The sequence below is a fragment of the Lissotriton helveticus genome, chromosome 4_1 (genome assembly GCF_964261635.1).
Source record: "Lissotriton helveticus chromosome 4_1, aLisHel1.1, whole genome shotgun sequence".
Taxonomy (NCBI): domain Eukaryota; kingdom Metazoa; phylum Chordata; class Amphibia; order Caudata; family Salamandridae; genus Lissotriton; species Lissotriton helveticus.
This window is the reverse complement of record NC_136063.1, coordinates 490,779,255-490,795,835: the sequence shown is the minus strand read 5'-3', so window position 1 is coordinate 490,795,835 and position 16,581 is coordinate 490,779,255. Positions and strand designations below refer to the sequence as shown.

Sequence of the window (16,581 nt, the reverse complement as noted above, 5' to 3'; positions counted from 1 at the left end):
GTAGTAATCCAACACATCATTTTTGTCGACTGGTGTTGCAATTTGGTTCCGCTCATTTAGTGCACTAAGATTTTTTGATCACCCAGTTTTGGACTATTTACTGTGTCTCCTCCATGGTAATCAAATGGTAAATGGACTGTGAACCTTTACATCCAGTGTCCACCTTTTAAGATAAGGCGGCTGTGATGCAGCAAAAGTAAGGGGCACTTGGTTGGTTACACGTGCACATGTGTGAGGACTGCACGTATGAGACTACTGTCATATGCAGCACGGTGCCTGCACATCTGTCGCCTGATGCAGGGGGTATCTCTGCAAGGTTAGGTGGTTACCTGGGATAAGCCTTCTAATATTAGTAGGCCCTCTTCGGTAACATTAGTATGGTTTACTGTTTTGTCTGCAGTGACACAGGACAAAGGAAATGAGAAATGCTGGTGCAGGAAGTAAGTAAAACCAGCTCTCTGTAGAATTCACAACCTTGGAGGTGAGGAGGTCTGCTCAAACTGTTCCTGTCCTAGAGCTCCCCACCAGGAGTAAAATGAGACCAAGATAATTGAAAGACGTACAACGGGTCCCCAGTTATGGCCTTTAAAAGACCTGACATTTGACCCCCCACCTTTTGGAAAAAATCAGCAAGTGGTGCTCTGCCATATTTCTTTAAATTACCCCCAGGGTAGGCCAGGGCTCGGGGATTGGCACAAGATTGATTTATTAATTTATCTCGGGGAGAGGGCATGGATGGGGCCCCCTCTGCACATCTTCAGTTGCCCCCAGGAGCCCTCATCTCCCCGGGGCCGTGTGAAGATTAAGGGAGCCCAGGACTGCAACTTCAAGCTGCTAGCCCAGAGGAAGCCCATTTGGGTGAAACGCGTTGGCTGAGGCTGTAGCTGTGTATATCCCTCATCCTTTTTGAAAAATAAAGACGTTTTTACACTGAAGATTGTGAAGATCTAGCATTCTTGGTGTATTATATGCCACTTGCTTAGTGCTTCTCTGTGCTTTGTTCTTTGAATGCTGATGCAAGAAGAATGGGGAGAGCGATGTGGCGACCCACCCACGCAGGAGAGGTAAGGGGTAGCTGGCCCTATCTCCAGGACCCTGCTGATAGACCAAGAAGGGGGAGCACCGTCGCTCCCTGTGCCCTTGTCTGAAGGTAGTGGGGCGGCCACCACACACGGAATACACTGGCCACATAGGGCGAGTAGGGGACAAACAAACTGCTGGCTCCTGCGACAGCAGAAGAGGATGCCAGCCAGGTGGGAAGCTGGCAGGGGCATCTGGAGGTGGGTTCCCTGTTCTGACTCCAAAGAAGAGGCCAGTCTGGGTGCCCAGGTAGGACTGGGCAACCTCAACAGAAAATAAAAACAAAAAGGAAACCGTGTGAGGCAGCACTGTTGCAAAAGTAAGCGACCGGAGCTACTTTATTAATATTTACTGTCCTCAGGGAAATACCCCAAAATGCCTTGCGGGAATTCCTCAATTGGCATATTTTTTGTTCCAGTGGTAGTCCCATAAATCGAGGTTTGCAGGAGGCACAGCACCCAGTCGTATACTGAGATACACAGCTCGTAATCTCATTTGATAAAGATCTTAATAATGCAAAATCACGTTTTGCAACCGTGATGCAAGCCATTGCAGCCTGGATGACAGAAAACTGTCTCCAGTTGAATAGCAGCAAAGCCTAGAATATTCTGTTTGGCAGGGCCCAACAGTTCTGGACCCCTGACTGGTGGTCTTCTGAAATAGGTTCAGCGCCAATTCCCAAAATGGCTTTTAAAAATTTTAGTGTTCGCCTTGATCTGTCATGACCATGAAAGAACAGGTTTTGGCTACCACTGACACCTGTTGTTATGAGATGTGACTGTTGCGAAGGGTTTTTCCTCTACCTCTACCTTGTATATGAATATCACAAGGGATTTTGATCGTGATACTACCAATCATTGACAGAGAGTGCAGGGACAGCAGTAGTGGATCTGTTTTCGCAGCTAAGTGGTCAGTCGGCAAGATGAGGTAGGGCTGTGGCCTAGCGGCCAGAGCTGCTGACTTTGGAGCCGGTAAACCAGGTTTGAGTCTTGGCGTCGGCTCAACATCCTGTGATTCTAGGCAAATCACTTAATCTCCCCACACCTACCAAAATAGTGAATGTGTCCTTGTGTAATATAACTGGTGCTCATGTAAAGCGCTCCAATAACTTCAGGTCGAGTTTGTGCTATATAAAACTGCAACAACAAAAATAGGATACGCTGGAAGGCCAAGCCAGCCACCATTTGCATAATCCAGACAAGACACCGCAAGTGTAAATTTATGCCCACAGTACAGAGACAAAAATATGCACTGTGATGATTCTTAGATAAAACAAAAAACATGTCTGGATAATGACTGTGGTTTTGGGATCAAGAGAAAGTGCATCATCAAAGGCTAAGACTTGTTACTGCTATATTGGTTGGGTCATTGATCTGATGCTAATAGCAAAAGATTCAACTTCCTGTTTCCCATATTTGGGCCCACCACTGGAATCTCAGTAATGGCCAAGTTCTATTTCACAAAACAGTAGCCATCCTGTTGGTGATGGCCTAGATGTAGTCAGAGAAACTGCATGCCACCGGAAGTTTAGGAGATTTTATTAATTACCTCTGTTTCATCTGTTTAGTTGTGGAACAGCTAACTTTGCAACTGTTATGAAAGGCGAAGTTATGTAAACAGGAAGGGAGAAGCAGCAAAGATGGACCCTGAGAATCTCTTTAAGGTGGCCCTGAGAAAGGCAACTGGAATGTGGAAGTATGATGGATGCAACACCAGCCTCCAGGAATGAGTTTAGCTACTTCAGGGTGATCCGAATCTGGGAAAGATCTTGGAGAAGTACTACATTGTCCTCTATTTTAAAAGTCACCAAGGATTTATTTATTTCGATTTATATAGCGCGTTATAACCCGGGGGTCTCCAAGCGCTTTGTCAGGTACGCACAGCAGACATTCAGAGGACCATTCGAGAGTTTACAGCCCCATCCAGGCTTGTTGGAAGAGCACAGTTTTTAACTTCTTTCGAAAGCACAGCAGGTTGTTTCTTTCCGTAATTCCACTGGTAGCTTGTTCCAGGCTGCTGGAAGGTTAATAGAGATAGCGCGGCCACCAACTGTGGCCAGCCTAAAACGTGGTTGGGTGAGGAGAGTAGCTTCCGACGATCTTAACATCCTACCAGGCCTATAGGAAGTCAGGCGGGCCTTCAGATACCCTGGCGCCTTTCCGTATAAGGATTTTTGTGCAATGCAGAGCCCTTTAAACAATACCCTCTGCCTCACTGGCAGCCAGTGCAGCTCACGCATGAGGGGGGATGCATGCGTATTCCTCGGTTTCTTAAAGATGAGCCTTGCAGCGTCATTCATGACAACTTGCAACTTGTCCAGAAGTTTTTGAGGCAGGCCTATATATAGCGAATTGCCATAATCCAGCCTCGCTAAGATCATAGAAGAGACCGCACGCCTCAAAGTTGAGAAGGACAATAGTGAAGAGATTTTTCTTAGTTGTCGGAGAAGGCCAACACAGGTTCCCACCACCGCCGTGACTTGTTTCTGCATGGATAGCTTGCCATCCACATGGATACCCAGGCTTTTTACTGCCGCCGCTGGTTCTGGGGGTGTCCCTAGTTCTCTTGGCCAGAAGCCATCATTCCAAGAGTTGCCTGCAATAGTGATTGGCAACACCTCGGTCTTGTCAGGATTGATTTTTAGCGAATTCATGGACATCCAATTGGCTGTGTGCTTAAGAATATTTTGTAATCTCGCAAACGCCCCTGGCTCGTCCTCCATTTGGATGACAATTTGGGTGTCGTCAGCGTAATTGTAAACCTGGCAATCCATCTGATTAAGCAGTGAGATCAGAGGCTGTAAATAAATATTGAATAAAAGGGGTGAAAGGGCGGACCCCTGCGGCACCCCACAGGTAATCGATGTTGTAGTGGAGAACAAGTCTCCGAGCTGTACTCTCTGCGTCCTCCCTTGCAAAAAGGAAGCGAACCAGGCATGTGCTGTGCCCTGAATGCCGAATTCCCTCAACCGCGACAAAAGTTGTTTATGACAAATGGTATCAAATGCCGCGGAGAGGTCTAACAGCACCAGGGCACCTGGAATTTTTCTATCTCTCCTGTTCCTCAGCTCATCCAGAATGGACAGCATCACTAGCTCCGTGCTATGATTAGCACGAAACCCAGCCTGATTCGGTTCCAACAAGGCATTCCTCTCCAGATGGTCAGCAAGATCAGAGAGTACATGTTGCTCTACTACTTTGGCCAGGAATGGTATTTGGGAAATTGGCCTGAAGTTTTTCAAGCATTTCACATCAGCCCCCGTTTTTTTTTGCAGTGGGATCAACCGGGCTTCCTTAAAGGCCAACGGAACTTGTCCTAGTTGTAGAGATGCATTAAGGAGAGTCAAAACCTCTTCTTCTATACCCGGCATGAATCATCATCGGTGCACAGGTCATGATGGTGAACGTCAAAAAGCGATTGACTGTGAATGATTGAATCGAAGTTATTTCAACTAATTTGTCAAAAAAAGTTAAGATTTGAAATTGGCCAGTAACTGCCTACATCATCCGGGTCAGGCGGTGGATTCAGGTAAAAAGGTATCATTGAGGTTTCCTGGAACAGAAAAAGAGGGGAAGAAAGTGATAATAACAGCATGGAGAGGTTTGGCTAATCTCAGATGGATTGCCAGGTAAAGATGTTGCGCAGGCTCAGAAGAGGGGGACAGCTGATTTACTGAATGAAATAAATGAGGTGAATTAATGGCCTCAGAGAACAGCGGGGTTCCCCCAAGGACAGTCTAATGTTCCAGCTGGCCTCGGAGCAGTGTGGAGCTGCCGGAAATCTCATAAGTCATGGATATTTCTTTACAGATCAATGGAATAAATGATCCAGCTGCCCTCTCCCCATCTAAAACTATACTGTAAGGCAGCAACTCTTTTTAATCAAGGAATTTGAGCATTTTATTTTAATTTGTATTTAAGTTGCGTTTTTTCCTTCATTCCAGGTACAGTTACATGATTGACAACGTCATTCTGCTGATCACTGGGACGTTGCACCAACGACCAATATCTGAACTGGTCCCAAAGTGCCATCCTCTTGGGAGCTTTGAGCAGATGGAAGCAGTGAGCATTGCACAAACTCCAGCAGAGCTCTACAGTGCAATTCTAGTGGACACCCCCCTAGGTATGATAGATATGTTTCGTATTTTATTCCTAGTAACCTAACACCATTTTTCAAAATGTCTGACTCACGAAAAATCAACACGTTTTTATTAAGTTGTTTTTGTTGTTTTAAAAAATATATAAATTAGAGTCCACTTAAAATGATAACAAACATCATGTACTACACACAGATATCCTGATTTTTGGAGGGGAGGTGTAGTCATTATTCACATTTCATCAACTGCTTATCGCCCAGTTTCACGAAACTGTGGTAAACGTATGTGGAGTTGGGCGCCTAAAGGTGGGCCAACACAAGGGCAGATTTTCCACGACTTTAAAGAGATACACGGCCATTGTGCAGAGCTGCGTGCCGGATTCGCTTTTTGGCATTGATACTGCAATTTTTATTGAGATTATCACACATTGGTTCTTCTCTCCCCTAAGTGCTTTGCAGCCCATCCGAGGAGGATGATTGTGACTGCAAATCACACAAACAGGCCTTTTAAAACATGTTTTTGTAAATTCCTCCTTGGCAGGCCGCCATCCGTGAACAGCACGCACACTATTGCCAAGTCGTTGGATACTTGCAGCCAGGCATGGGAGTGGTTCTCAAGTACTAGTATTCTGACAGCACATGTGATGATGCTCTTGCAAGCCAATATTTACAAACAGTGTAACTCTTTCCAGCCAATTGAAAATGTGCAAAAATTGCATATCCGCTTATCCGCAGTCTTTGCAATAGCAATCCGGTTGCAGCAGTCGGACCTCGGGTACGGCTGACCACCAAACCCAGGCCATAAGTGCAGGGTGAACACATTGTGTTTGTGAAAAAAGTGTTTAAATGGCACAAGTAAAACACATGACAAAATGTAAACCAGGGTTTTTTGGGGGATATTTTTAACAGAATATTATGCATGAACATTTAATTTATAATACAAGTAGTGCAAAATCATGGCATTATTAACAATCCCAATTAGGCTGATACAAGACACGGGATTTCGGCCTTCATGACTTGAGGTCATCATCAGGACAAGGGAACACAAGAAAGGTAATTGCTGCCTAACGGGGAAGAAAAAGAGAGGTAACCCCCACATTGAAGAGATGTAGATCAATGCAGAGAAACAAGGGGTACCTGAAGGGAATTCAAGGCACCTGGGAAGGAGGAAAAAAGAGAAAAAGGGGCTAATGCTAGCCACCACTAGCATGACTAAGATGAAGCAGCCTCCTATTGATCCAGTAAAAGTGTGGTCAATACACTGCGGTGGAACAAACCGCAGGAACTTATATGCCAGGTGCTGGGCCAGCCCAGCTGGTCACCAGGGGGGAGGGAGGTGGTCCACAAGCTGTCCTTCAAGTTATAAATGATATTGAAACAAGGATGAAGTAGTTCAAAGGGATGTAGGAAAAAATCGGAACAACCTGATCAATTAATGGCACGAGGCAGACTAAAATAATAAAGGTTGCACTAATGAGGACCCATTGGTGAATATGACCTAAAGGAGAAGCACATCCATGTTTAGCATTTATGGGAACTACACAAAATTAATTCATTGGGATCTCCAAAAGACCTGGAATGAATCTGAAAGGGATAAAGAAACGTTATGATTAAGGACGCGTGCACTGTTAACTAAAGGCAGCACTGCCCAAGGGTTCTTACTAACCCAATTGGGAATGGAAATTTAGGGGTAAGCGACGACATCCGGAACACGTGTTCCTCAAGCGTGCAGTTGCTAAATAGGCTGCAAAAATCTCCAAATGTGTTGGAATTAAATTGTAAGGGATAGTAATGAATATTGATTAAAGATGTGCGGCTATCAGGGGCGTCTGCTCTATAGGCGCCAAAAGGGCGGCAGCCCTCCACAATCACGGATCACTGGGATGTATTGCACATGTGACAGGCGTGGGCTGTTACATCCCATCCTTTCACAGTTGGAATATATTTCTGACATGCTGCACTAGTGTCAGACTGTGCAGCATGCCCAGTGGCGTAACAAAACTTGAGGGCCCCCGTGCAAAGTGCTTGGAGGGGCCCCCTCCAGACTAAATCAGGAGCTCTCAGGCAGGGCACTGTTCTGATGGGGCCCCCTGGAGATCGGGCCCCTCCTGCACTGCGGGGGTCTCTGTTACACCACTCAGCGTGCCAGATAACGGTGAATTGGCGCTTGTCAGTCATGTGCCCTTCTGCCCCATCAGAATCCATGGTATAGGAAACAAGCACTGGCATAGCCAATAGGTCTCGCCTTTGGGACCTTATAAGTATTTAACTATGCAGAACAATATCCTTGGTGCAACATCAACTGTTGCATGGCTAAACACTTATAATGTGGTGAGACCTATTGGCTGAGGTGAGACCTATTGGCTATGCCAATGCTTGTTTTGTTAGGCACGGGGATATTAAATGATTTGCCCAGAATCACAGGATGTTGAGCCTCAAACCCGGTTTCCCAGATTTGAGGTCGACCGCCATAGCATTTAGGCAACATCCTCTCCCTATTAGGTTGAACTTACAACTGCGAAGGCTTTGTGAATCAGCCGATTGTGTAGACCTGACAGACTGTTCTCTAATGGGTTGTAGCTACAGTTTAGGAACAGATCACAATCTCAGTTGTAAACTGGTAGAATCACACAACTTTGATAAAAGCAACACTGTAAAAAGGAACACAAACTCCACACAGTCCGGTGGTTAACTTGTGCAGGCAATTGCAGGTGCTGAGCATAGGCACTCATTTTGAGGCACCCAAATTATTTTTCATCCTCTGGCTTGACCCGGCATAAGAGAAAGGCAGACAGTGAAGAAAGTAGGAGGAAGAGAAGGATAGGAAAACAGTGAGAACCCAGAAATAAAAAAAACTATTGGTAAGACAAAGGCAGAAGTGTAGGGGGTGGAAGAAAGAAGTATGCGGTAGAATCAAGAAAAGGCCTTGGTGTATAGCAACCATGATATTTTCGTTCCTTACAATAAAACCGTTTTTAATCCCGAAAATTAAACACGGACACCTGTTATATGTGTCGATGTGCATTTACATTTAATACTCTATTTTAGTAAGGGACCTTTCCCAATAATCTGTTATGGCGAACCCAGGACACAAAACGGGTTTTAAATGACAAAGCCCCAGATGCATGAAGCTAAAAACCGCTCGCAAACGGGCAGATTCTGAGAATCTGCCCCTTTGCGACCGGTATTTTTGCATTTGGGATGCATCATCCCAAATGCAAAAATCGCAAATTGAAAATTCGCTTAGTTGCTATTACTTGCATTTAAGGAATCTCAAATTGAGATTCCTTAAATGCAATGCATTAAAGTTAAAAAAATAGCGATTTCGCTAATAGGGCTCGCAAATTACCATGAAGTACAACTTCATGCTCATTTGCAAAAACTTTGAAAAATGCACTGAAGTGCATTTTTCAAAGTTTCATGTTGCGCACACACATCCCCTAAGGGCATGTGTGTGCGCAACATATGTGCACAGATCAATTTCAGGGGTGCAAAAGGGTGTCCTTTGGACACCCCTGCACCCTTGAAATCGCAATCTCATTTTGCGATTCGCTAATTGCGATTCGCAAATTGAAAATTCTTCCCATCCATTCCTATGGGCCTCTAGGCCCATAGGAATGAATGGGGAGGTATTCCTTAATTGCGACTTGCAATTTGTAAATCGCAATTAAGGAATTTTAAGAAATCGCTATTTTTAAAGTGATTTCTTCTTGCATACCATTTTGTTATTCATTATTAGGGATTCCTTATTTTTCACTAATAAGGAATCGCAAAATGGATGCTTGATGCATCTGGGGGAATGGCTTCCCAGGGGTCTCTGACACTTCAATGTGTTGATGGACAATTCCTAGTGAGGTAAAAAACTTTAGCATACATATTAACCACTTTCTTTCCAAAGCTGCGCATTTACTGCAGCATTCGTAAACAAGCACACAAAAAATCCTCTTACGCAACAGAATATGTGCCTTTAGCCTCTTTGCCCGTGGACTGAAAAAGGTAGCGAAGTTAATTATTTCTCATAATCAGTAATTATGATAAGATAACGGAGCAGCCGATAATGAAGCGCTGAAATCATGGAAGACCAGCGCCCTAAGAAATATAATAGCATATTAGCATAACCATGTATGCAAAGTACATAGAGCAGCTGCCACAACACCCTTTATATGTGTCGATGTGCATTTACATTTAACACTCTATTTTAGTAAGGGGCCTTTCCCAATAATCTGCTATGGCGAACCCAGGACACAAAACGGGTTTTAAATGACATAGGCTTCCCTGGGGTCTCTGATGCTTCAATGTTTTGATGGACAATTCCTAGTGAAGTAAATAACTTTGGCATACATATTACCTGTTCACAGTGGAAACAGAGGTCATGAATGCATAGCAAGTAATAAATGTCGGAACGCAGGTAAAACATGGAAACCCAGACAAAAATAGAGGGTAAAGAAATAGATACAGATGAGGAGAAGAGACAAGCTCTGGTCACACGCCACTCCCGGCACCCTGAGCGCAGCGAACATGCTAATTAACAATCGCACGCAGTAGACCTAACAAGCCCGGTAGTGGTGCGTGCGCGCGAAGTCTTCACTTTTCAAGAACGGCAGTCATGCTTGTGGCGCGCCCCTGCTCGCTCCCGCAAGGTGGATGCCGCCACAAGCACGAGTGCAGTGCTTGAAAAGTGAAGACCAATTACTAAAGGCCCTCCTAGAGCAGCACATGCGCGCGGCCTAGGCGAGACCTAAAAAAGACAGCCTTCCGTCCCATCTGAGCTTTTGATTGGGCTTAAGGGTGTGAGCCTCGCTCTGGTGCCTTGTTTGCTTGTGAAAGTTGGGAATCGACGTGCAGTGGAAACTGTATGCTGAAGACTACCCCAGGTAAGTTTTCCACATTGTGTGTATGACTGAGAGCATGCTTATGTTTATGTGCCTTTCTGCAAGCTTGTACCAGTGTGTTAGGATGTGAGCGAATGTGTGTTTGTTTGTATGTGTCCTGACTATCGTTCGGTTTTATACTTTCGTTTGTGTGATAGCCCCATCACTTTCTAAATTGACCAGCTGCCACTGCCTGCTATAGAATAAGAGCAACAGTAACGTTGCTTTTTTTTTTTACCTCAGTTGGAGATCATAATGGCATGGGGAGTGGGGATAGTCGTAACACGTCTTCCTCGAGCGTGCCCTTAAAACAATTAGCAACACGCATAAATAATGTGCCAAAATCAAGGTGAGGGAAATTGAACCAATGAAGCAAAGCAGGTAGCACGAAATCAAAGATATATGTGCATGACTTGGGCGGATCAAACCTAGCAACAGCCCAATATGGGCACTCACCTGAGCTCACAGTGTGGGGCTTTTCACTCGCAGCGCATCCTGAATTAATCAGGAGCTACACGTCTGAACGAGTGCGGGTCCAATTGAATGCTGGGATTGGCAACCACTAGACCGCATGGGAGGCAGGTCTCAACTGGGGTTATGGGTGTCTCCTGTGGCTTTAAATATTACAAATGCACATTACATAACTCTTGTGTGAGGCACAATAGGAAACACAAACCAATGGTTTGTAGTGCCATCTTGGGATTCTGTAGTGTTAATTGTTCCTTTCAGCGCATTATAGACACATAAACTAAAACAATAAATAGCATAAGTCTTTAAACGTAATCCACTGGTCATTTGCAGGAGTTGTATAGGTAAGCATATTGTGGACAGACTTGAATTTTGATCTGTGTAAATGCAGTGCGTCTTTCTATAATATTAACTGATGTGGTCAAAGTCTATGATGCAATTGCTAGCTAGAAGGACCACCGCTGTGCTGCTTTTTTCCATTTACTGATGTATTTTACGATTACATGTTTTTGCATCCAGCCAATTTTTTTCAAGACTGCCTCTCAGAAAATGACCTTGATGAAATGAACATTGAAATAATGCGCAACAAGCTGTACAAGGTACGTTGGTTTCTTTATGTCACGTAATTTCTATATTTGTACAAAGACATACATTTTTCACAAATTTTGAAAGTTTCATATTGTGCGTGATGGGGACTTATTGCACTGTGAGGTTAATTCCAAAAGTTAAAAATCAAATTTGTAATGCAAAAATGTTTGCTGTGGCTTGAACTGATATGGCCAAATGTGACACAGGGGAAAGATAACGGGCCAGGGCCAGACTTGGAACTTAAAGCAGCCCTGGCAAATTATTTCAGAGCAGCCCCCATATGGCGCGAAGGGAGCGAGCGCAGAGAGTGAGCCCGACCACTACTAGGGGGGTTTGGGGTGGTTCTCCCCCAAGAAAATGTGGGAAAAAGAAAGACCAAAATGGTGCATTTTACAGCACATTTTTCATTACAAATGTAATTATAAAAACTTTTAAAGCACAGTAAATAGTACACAATGACCTTAAAGAGCACCAGATAATCCAGTCATTATGCCTGCAATTAAGGCAGGCCAGGTGCCTCTGTGCCTGCCTGGTCACGAGGGGGGGGTGGTGGTAGACAGTTGGTGTGGCGCCGAAAGTAAGTGTACGCGGACCGCAGCCTGCACGCACCGGCTGCACAGCACCCTGTCCCTGCGCACACACAGGTCAGTAGCTGGGTGGACTGGTATGGTAACTTGGGTTGAATTTAGAAGTGCGTGTGTGAGGCACACGCACTACTAAATTCAATCCAACTACTGCACCGCAGCACCACTGTCTGTCTGTGCGGGTAAAAAGCACCACTGCCATTCGTGAGTGAGAGGTCATCTCATCAATGGCAGTTGTGCTTTTTCTCCGCAAAGCAGAGGCAGGAGTGCACACTGCACTGTGCATAGCTGCCAAGGTTTCAGATTGCTATGTGTGACATTTTCATAAATTCAGTGTAATTATGAGTAATATTCAGTGACTATGAGTGACACTTTCTCGTGAGTAAAAATTAAGCAATGAACATGAGAGAAACATATAAATATCAGATATTGCACCCATTTGAGCAACAAGAAACTCCAAGAAGATATTAAAACTGCTGCATAGCACCCGAAATGGAAGAGCACTAACCAGAGACAGACTGCGTGACTGCAGTTCGGAGTAACAGAGGGCAGGAAGACACTACAGTGCTCACAAGATGATCTCATTGATCTGATCATTCAAGACCACACACTAGCCTAAAAGCTGAATTTATAGCATAGCAGACACATTTTCAGATTGCTTTTGTGTGAGATTTCCATGGTTTTAGTGTACTTGTGAGAGATATTCTACTGCCTAATGTGTGGCAAAATGAGTGGCACTTTCTCCCCAGTAGAAATGAGCAATGAAGTCCATATTGAGAGTTAGAAATCACAAATGACCACCTTTTGGGCAATGAGGAGCACTTACCAGACAATATTGTCCATTTTAACACCATTAACAGCCAATCAGAAGTAGCCTGACCCACTCAGTGCATCCTAACTCCATTGACCGGATCAGAAACAGCCAGGGCCAGGCCAGTATGTTGGAACCCTGAACACTTCCAGCAGATCTACCCCTGCTCAATGCACTTTAACCCCCTTACCTCCATCAGAGCCATCCCAGCCAGCTGAATTTCATTCTAGCTCATTCGTATCCACCAGAACTAGTGTGACACTGCCCAGTCCCTTCTAAACCGTTTAACCCTCATCACAACCATCTTGGCCCTGCCCAGTCCCATCTAGTAGCCTTTTCCCAGTTTGATTTAGTCAGCCCTGCCCGGTGCATGCAAACACCATATCTATGCAACACAGTCAGTTTAAGCAAATCTGGCCCCAGATACAGCCACCAGAACCAGATATAGACTTGGTACCTGGCTGTTTTTTAATCTGGCTGAATACTATTTTAATGTCTCAGCACAAAAATCACCGAAAGCTGTCATTTTTTTCCCTCTTATCAGTGCACATTTAAAACAGAAAAAATATGAGTAAAAACCTTGGGCTATCCACCAGAAGGATACCGCTCCACTAGAAAAAAAAATGCTCATGACGAGACTGCTCGTCATGAGTCACGGTGGAGCTGTGTTCATGATGAGCTGGTCTCGTCATAACATCTCCGCGCCGCCCACGCGCGATTAATTCTCCTCCTGTGCAGGTGAATTAATCAGTGGGAGGGGTCGTGACGAGACCAGCTCGTCATGAGCACAGCTTCACTGTGACTCATGACGAGCTGGTCTCGTCACGAGCACCGCGGCGTAGTGCTCACACCGTGGGGGAATTACCCCCGCAGCGAAGGGGTTAAAATGTGTGGAGGAGCTGCTTTGATGGTCCGTGACTGATAAAGTCTTAAAAGCACAACTCACTTGTGACAAGTGCACCTCAGTGCCTACCTACCGGGATAAGCGCCAGCGTGTCCTCATTGGGCCCGGCTGGGGCGACCAGCCGGTGCTCTTTTGTGCTGAATATTGCACTGAGAGTGAGTCCAGGCTGCCTTGCTTTAGAGCCTACAGGGATCGGTCCGTTGCTGCTAAAACAAGGCTGCCACCCACCACCTCAGACCTCACACTGTGTGTGAGACCTGGGACCAATCACCACCCGCCTCGTCCCAGAATGTGAATGCCGGAATATGACAGAGGCAAGCTTGTTTCCTTCCCAGTGTAAGAATTGGCTTTTGTAGTCTGGTCTGCCCTGTTCCCATGATGCACTGGGCCAGGGACAGACTAATTTGCATACAGCCAGGTTCTGAAACTGGGATGGTGCAATGAGCTAAAAAACGGTGTTGGATCTAGCCCTGATCTCTTGACTGGGTGAGAGCACTCTGCTTAATTCAGAGACTCTGTCCATCACCAACCCTTGTTGTAAATAATTTTGTCCACCCTATGCGTGGAAGGGTATACTCAGATGTGAGTCCCTTGCTCATTGCACCATCAGGATTCAAGCAAGCCGGGCCGAAGACGGCTGAAATGCCAGAAACCGGTCCCCGGAAGCTTGTTTCCTTCCCAGTGTAAGAATTGGCTTTTGTAGTCTGGTCTGCCCTGTTCCCATGATGCACTGGGCCAGGGACAGACTAATTTGCATACAGCCAGGTTCTGAAACTGGGATGGTGCAATGAGCTAAAAAACGGTGTTGGATCTAGCCCTGATCTCTTGACTGGGTGAGAGTACTCTGCTTAATTCAGAGACTCTGTCCATCACCAACCCTTGTTGTAAATAATTTTGTCCACCCTAAGCGTGGAAGGGTATACTCAGATGTGAGTCCCTTGCTCATTGCACCATCAGGATTCAAGCAAGCCGGGCCGAAGACGGCTGAAATGCCAGAAACCGGTCCCCGGAAGCTTGTTTCCTTCCCAGTGTAAGAATTGGCTTTTGTAGTCTGGTCTGCCCTGTTCCCATGATGCACTGGGCCAGGGACAGACTAATTTGCATACAGCCAGGTTCTGAAACTGGGATGGTGCAATGAGCTAAAAAACGGTGTTGGATCTAGCCCTGATCTCTTGACTGGGTGAGAGTACTCTGCTTAATTCAGAGACTCTGTCCATCACCAACCCTTGTTGTAAATAATTTTGTCCACCCTAAGCGTGGAAGGGTATACTCAGATGTGAGTCCCTTGCTCATTGCACCATCAGGATTCAAGCAAGCCGGGCCGAAGACGGCTGAAATGCCAGAAACCGGTCCCCGGAAGCTTGTTTCCTTCCCAGTGTAAGAATTGGCTTTTGTAGTCTGGTCTGCCCTGTTCCCATGATGCACTGGGCCAGGGACAGACTAATTTGCATACAGCCAGGTTCTGAAACTGGGATGGTGCAATGAGCTAAAAAACGGTGTTGGATCTAGCCCTGATCTCTTGACTGGGTGAGAGTACTCTGCTTAATTCAGAGACTCTGTCCATCACCAACCCTTGTTGTAAATAATTTTGTCCACCCTAAGCGTGGAAGGGTATACTCAGATGTGAGTCCCTTGCTCATTGCACCATCAGGATTCAAGCAAGCCGGGCCGAAGACGGCTGAAATGCCAGAAACCGGTCCCCGGAAGCTTGTTTCCTTCCCAGTGTAAGAATTGGCTTTTGTAGTCTGGTCTGCCCTGTTCCCATGATGCACTGGGCCAGGGACAGACTAATTTGCATACAGCCAGGTTCTGAAACTGGGATGGTGCAATGAGCTAAAAAACGGTGTTGGATCTAGCCCTGATCTCTTGACTGGGTGAGAGTACTCTGCTTAATTCAGAGACTCTGTCCATCACCAACCCTTGTTGTAAATAATTTTGTCCACCCTAAGCGTGGAAGGGTATACTCAGATGTGAGTCCCTTGCTCATTGCACCATCAGGATTCAAGCAAGCCGGGCCGAAGACGGCTGAAATGCCAGAAACCGGTCCCCGGAAGCTTGTTTCCTTCCCAGTGTAAGAATTGGCTTTTGTAGTCTGGTCTGCCCTGTTCCCATGATGCACTGGGCCAGGGACAGACTAATTTGCATACAGCCAGGTTCTGAAACTGGGATGGTGCAATGAGCTAAAAAACGGTGTTGGATCTAGCCCTGATCTCTTGACTGGGTGAGAGTACTCTGCTTAATTCAGAGACTCTGTCCATCACCAACCCTTGTTGTAAATAATTTTGTCCACCCTAAGCGTGGAAGGGTATACTCAGATGTGAGTCCCTTGCTCATTGCACCATCGGGATTCAAGCAAGCCGGGCCGAAGACGGCTGAAATGCCAGAAACCGGTCCCCGGAAGCTTGTTTCCTTCCCAGTGTAAGAATTGGCTTTTGTAGTCTGGTCTGCCCTGTTCCCATGATGCACTGGGCCAGGGACAGACTAATTTGCATACAGCCAGGTTCTGAAACTGGGATGGTGCAATGAGCTAAAAAACCGTGTTGGATCTAGCCCTGATCTCTTGACTGGGTGAGAGTACTCTGCTTAATTCAGAGACTCTGTCCATCACCAACCCTTGTTGTAAATAATACCTACCGGGATAAGCGCCAGCGTGTCCTCATTGGGCCCGGCTGGGGCGACCGGCCGGTGCTCTTTTGTGCTGAATATTGCACTGAGAGTGAGTCCAGGCTGCCTTGCTTTAGAGCCTACAGGGATCGGTCCGTTGCTGCTAAAACAAGGCTGCCACCCACCACCTCAGACCTCACACTGTGTGTGAGACCTGGGACCAATCACCACCCGCCTCGTCCCAGAATGTGAATGCCGGAATATGACAGAGGCAATGAATGCATACTGTTACAACCAGAGAAATCGTCAAGTACTCAGGCTTAGACTATTATTTTTTCTTGGTTGTAATTTTAATGGCATAAACACTTCAAGAGTTTTGAGTAACTATTAGAACAAAGCAGTGAAGGGAGTTGTGATAGCGACCTAATTAGTAAAATAAATATTTGAATAAAGATATTATCACTGATGAGGCAATCAGCATGGTTGAATTGTTCCATTGTTGATATTTGTTGTGTAGCAATAAGCAATTTGTTGAACATAAAATTAAGAAAAACAACATATACAAATAAATGAAAA

The 16,581-nt window shown here is 45.6% G+C and overlaps 1 protein-coding gene across 1 annotated transcript in view; it reads left to right on the top strand.

The window, feature by feature from the left end:
• Positions 1-16,581, top strand: part of ATP6V0D2 (ATPase H+ transporting V0 subunit d2) — a 108,967-nt gene that overhangs the window by 60,044 nt on the left and 32,342 nt on the right. Inside the window, exons 3-4 of the mRNA XM_078687074.1 lie at positions 5,024-5,202; positions 11,034-11,113. Of these exons, the coding sequence (XP_078543200.1) occupies positions 5,024-5,202; positions 11,034-11,113 (259 nt within the window). The remainder of the gene's footprint in view (positions 1-5,023; positions 5,203-11,033; positions 11,114-16,581) is intronic.